At 36.4% G+C, this 4,738-nt stretch overlaps 1 protein-coding gene across 1 annotated transcript; it reads right to left on the reverse strand.

Annotated features, from left to right (window-relative positions):
* Positions 1-889: 889 nt before the first annotated feature.
* On the reverse strand, positions 890-1,429 carry LOC149242756 (F-box/kelch-repeat protein At2g44130-like). Its single transcript, XM_089370996.1, has one exon. The coding sequence runs from the start codon at positions 1,427-1,429 to the stop codon at positions 890-892; it is 540 nt and encodes a 179-aa protein (XP_089227122.1).
* Between the last annotated feature and the right edge of the window lie 3,309 nt (positions 1,430-4,738).

The raw sequence follows: 4,738 nt of genomic DNA on the forward strand, positions 1-4,738 counted from the left end.
CAAAGTTGTTTGCTAAATGAGGATATGGGTTATCTTCCTAAGAATGAGATTTAAGGTATTTACAATAGTGTCAAAAAACAAGACTCTCTAAGGGGAACTTGAAAAAAACTTCACAATCGTAAATTTTTTTTTTATTAAAACAAGACTCTTTAATTCTATACTACAGAATATTTTTTTTGAAATAATAAATAAATTCAACACTCTCAACATCTCTTATTCAATCTTTACAAACTAAACCACTTTTAAAATTTCATACAGAAGTTTTGAACAAAATTGACAACGGAAAAACACAAAAAAAGACCATTTCTTGTACTAGCCGGACTAAGCAATAACTGATATAGAATTGAACGCAACACAATGATTAAATTGGGTGCGCATCTAAAAATTACTTTCAAATCTCCACGGTCGCTGCAGATAGGATCATGCCCGCAAAGTCCTCCCCACAATCACGGTGAAGTTCCATGAACTGCCTGGTTGACATATTGAACAGATAAGAGATGTGTTTTTCTGGGTTGGAACGCGGTCGCTCGCCCACTCCGCTTACAAAAATTTGGTCGCACCACAATGTAGCGCACGTAAAAAGCTCCAGATGGTGGGGATTCGGAAGAGTAGCTACAACACTCCAAATGTCCTTCTCAACATCGTACCTCTCCACCTGTTGTTCGGTGAACACGTGCAACTCCGAAGAAGAAGATGAAATCACACAACTTCTCCATACTTCTCCCACGAAATTCCACCAATGTGCCCTCATTTTCCACGTTCCCTCACTCGGATCGAAAACTTCTGCAGGTTGGCCTTCGTGTAACACCATGAATTTACCATCCACGAACACACCGCGGCATCCATGGCCGTGGGGTTCGATCATAGGAGGCAAAATTGTCCACTTGTCTTATGCTTCTGCAGCTGTAAGAGGGCTACCACGCTCGTCGATCCCGCCAGCGACGTAAACAAGTCTGGTGGAAGAAGAGACAGAGCAGGCAAAGAATGATCGAGTTGTGGGGATGTCAGCTCCGCGGCGCCATCTCGAAGACTCAAAGTCGTAAATATAGATACTCTTCGTAAAACTTTCATTGGACAGTTGGAATCCGCCTATGAGAAGTAGCTTCCGATTCACAGCTACGCACTGACACCATATTGGTATTTCAGTATTGTGGGGATCATCAATTGGAGGTAGCCTTTGCCAGGTGCCGTTCACAGGGTCGTATACCATTACTACAAGGACAGGGTTCATATCTCTGTGATTCCTGATATCTCTTTGAACCAGGCAAATAAGTTGCTCGCTCGTCCGACATTTCTTCCTGTCAGCATAGAACGTAGGGCTACGGACCATAGCCTCCCAGCTATTGGACACAGCTTTCAGCGTATCGTGTGATGTATAAGGCATCCTTAGCAAACACTGCTGAACGACATCCATCGGAAGAGCGTCCATTAGGGCACCCTATACACACCGATTTCCTGATCGATCGAGTTTACCCAAAGCTTTACCACACACAAAGAAGTAAACAATATGGAGGACGGTACCTCAAAATATAAAAGTGCGGTCAAATATATAGTGTGGATGTTGGGAAACCTAATTTCAAACCGACCAGAAAGGGAGTTAATTGATAAACTATGTTATTTATTGGTAATATGAAAATATATAATTTTTTAATTCGCAATATAATTATTTAATATAAATTTTACTGGTCAACAACTTGGCATGGCAATGCTTTATGTAAGAATGTTTTATTTAAATTATATAAAGTCTATTTATATAGATAAATTAAGTCGAATGGATTTAGTTAGTTGAGTAATTTAAGGGTTTTTAATAAATCAATTAGTACTTAACACAATTTATAATAATAATAATAATAATAATAATAATAATAATAATAGTATTTTCAATTCGTTTTATTTTATGTATATTTATTATTATTGTTTTATATTTAGAATTTTTCATTTTAGGTGTGTATTTATTTATTGTTATTAATTATAATATGATGAGGATAAAATATCAATAATATTGTCTTGTACTTATACCGAGGTTGTTATTTTACTTACCATTCATGTAGTACTTATCCTTCTCTAGAATGTAGTGCTTCCATTATCGGCAAGCCTACACGATGGAATACATCTCTTTATCATAGGTGGGGTAAATGTCAAGTAGTAAAAAGGGTCTTTTTCACCTTTATTTACCCTACATTAATTTTCAATCCAGGAACGATTTGTTATTTCAAAGAGTGTACTCAGTTTGAGGCGGTCAATTGTCAGAGTAATGCTAGTAGTATAGTGCTCTCAATACAAGAGTAAATGAATTCTTGAAATGTAATCTATTTGTGGAAAGAAACCTGGAATTCAAATCATGTGTTAAGAAATCTACAACAATTTATTAGTCGATGGTACAGTAACAATAACTCTTCCCTATGTAAACTGATGCAATTAAAGAAGCACTCAGAAGAAGGATCGTCAAACTAGGAACTAGACAGTATAGGTCAATGTTCACTATAGTTTCAAACCTTCTGCACACCAAAGAAATGATGATCTTCAAATAGCAAGAAATGGAACATCAAATATCTTTATGAATAATATTGAACAACAACACCTTAACCTATGAATGCAACAATAATTATAATCTACGGGAACTAAGTAACAGCTTCCGATTTGAACAACAACCAGAAATGGAACAACAAACTCTTAGAAATAAAGTATAGAGCAACAATTGAAATCGAAATGTACAGCTACCCAAGTTAAACATGCAACACACTTAATCAGTAAAAGGAATAGCAATCAAAGCTCGATATAGTACACATGAATCATAGCTATAGAATAACAACAATTGTAATGGAACAACAATTGTTTCAGAATGACAATGGTTTTAGAACAGCAATGGTAACAAGGCAGTAATTCCAAATAAACAACATTCATGATTTTAAGAGTAAAGCATACAATAGTACTGATTCAAGAACATACAACTCAATTAATCTGTAAAGAACAACAATGCTATGTGATTTGTCGGGGGAACACTAATGTGATGTAGAGTTAGAATGATAACATAGCATTCTTGTTGTGAGTAATAGTGATATTTAATCAAGTATAACAGAGCCGATATGTAAAATAGTAAAGCTCTTCATATTACTGAGCAGAGTCAAAGAAAGAAATCAAACCACACATGAATGAGAAATATGATACAAGAGCAAGTGATCCACTAGGGACGGGCCCTTAGCCTCCAGCGACTCACTGCTTCAGGTTACTCCATAATCAATGATAGAACAACAACCAGGTTTTTATATTGAAATATGAAATAGAGTTATAAGGATTCGCTCTTCAAATAAATTTGATGATCAAAGTTCAAGTACCGAAGAAAATTTCATAAAAATAATAATAGTCTTCTCCTCCCAATCTAACAGTGTTACCCCTTTTATAACAACCAAACAATGATATTAACAATACAGAAGATCATTAAGATAGCGATCCCTAAAGATCAAAGAATCCTGAGAAATTTGTCAAGATGTTAACTTGCAGTTATCTTCTTGTTCTTTTGTGCCGATTGGAGATCTCCTTTTCCTTTTTTCGGCTGTTACACTCCAATTTGGATCACCTTGTTTGAGCGCAGATCCCTGCGAAAGGGACAACATTTAACTTAGTCTCATTCTTTCCTTTGGGATGATAGTCCTCTGTTTTCTCCTATTCCTGCATAGAAAAAGGGTAATTATTAATCATTTCATATTCCATATCAACCTTCTAGATTTTATCATATTTTCTACCATATGCCTAGCTCATGATGTGAAAAGGTTGTGAATCTTGAAGAAAAGATAACAAGGTAAACAAAAATAACATAACTTCTCCAGTGCCCAACACACCCCCCTGCTTACCCTTTTTCATGACCTCATGAAAGCATTGCAGTTGACATGCAAGATGGTGAGGGAGTAGGTTGGAGACGGGATCTCATGAGGAGGTCTACAACCATGATGTCTAGCTAGGTGTTCAAAAATATGCCCTGTCTGGCCCTCAGGCATTTCGTATAAGGCTTGGTATCCTAGTGCGAGATGCCAAATGACCGGACTCCCGAACCTATAACCTAACCAAGATGGCCTTGCCCTCAAGATAAGATCACCATAGAGGCCCAAGCGATTAGCAGCTAACTTAAAGTTCTCATAATTAAACGGTTCCCTATGTTGGATATTCGGATTAGAAATCTGATATCGAAATTTAGCAGCAGAAATGGAAAGGTATTTGATGGTAAAGAAGTATTCTATCCCTTGCCGATTTATTGTTGTATGAATGGGTCCTAATGCTTCAATCACGCCTGGAGTCCTCATGAGGTTCCATGTTTCTTCCATAACTGCAATGGATTTCTAGGCTTAGCTCTTACCCATAAATCTAATCCATTTTCTTGTCTTTGGAAGGCATTATAGGCTTTAAGCCATTTTATTTGATTAACTCAAAATGAAATAAATGCCTGTAGTTGAATATCCCAATGAAAGGTCCGAGGTTCTACTTTGTTTCTTGATCTAACACAAGGTTATGCAAATAGAATTCGAATAATAATCTCTGAACCTTTACCCCATAGTGCTTACAACAATTTACGAAATCATCAAATGTGTTAATTTGTATAGGGGCTCCTGCTTTGACAGCCTTAATTTTTAATTGCAAATATCTTTCCATTAAAAATAAGGCATAATTCTTAGCAGGCGCTCTACATGCTAGGACGTCAATGTATAAAGAGAATAAGGTATCCATTTGTTTGATAACTACGTCT

This window comes from Pinus tabuliformis, chromosome 8 (assembly GCF_031772625.1).
Source record: "Pinus tabuliformis cultivar Carrire ecotype Pingquan chromosome 8, CPIR1, whole genome shotgun sequence".
NCBI classification, from domain to species: domain Eukaryota; kingdom Viridiplantae; phylum Streptophyta; class Pinopsida; order Pinales; family Pinaceae; genus Pinus; species Pinus tabuliformis.

Bases quoted from the DNA above. Each gene is read 5' to 3' on its own strand.
- LOC149242756 (XM_089370996.1), bottom strand. From the start codon at position 1,429: ATGGACGCTCTTCCGATGGATGTCGTTCAGCAGTGTTTGCTAAGGATG.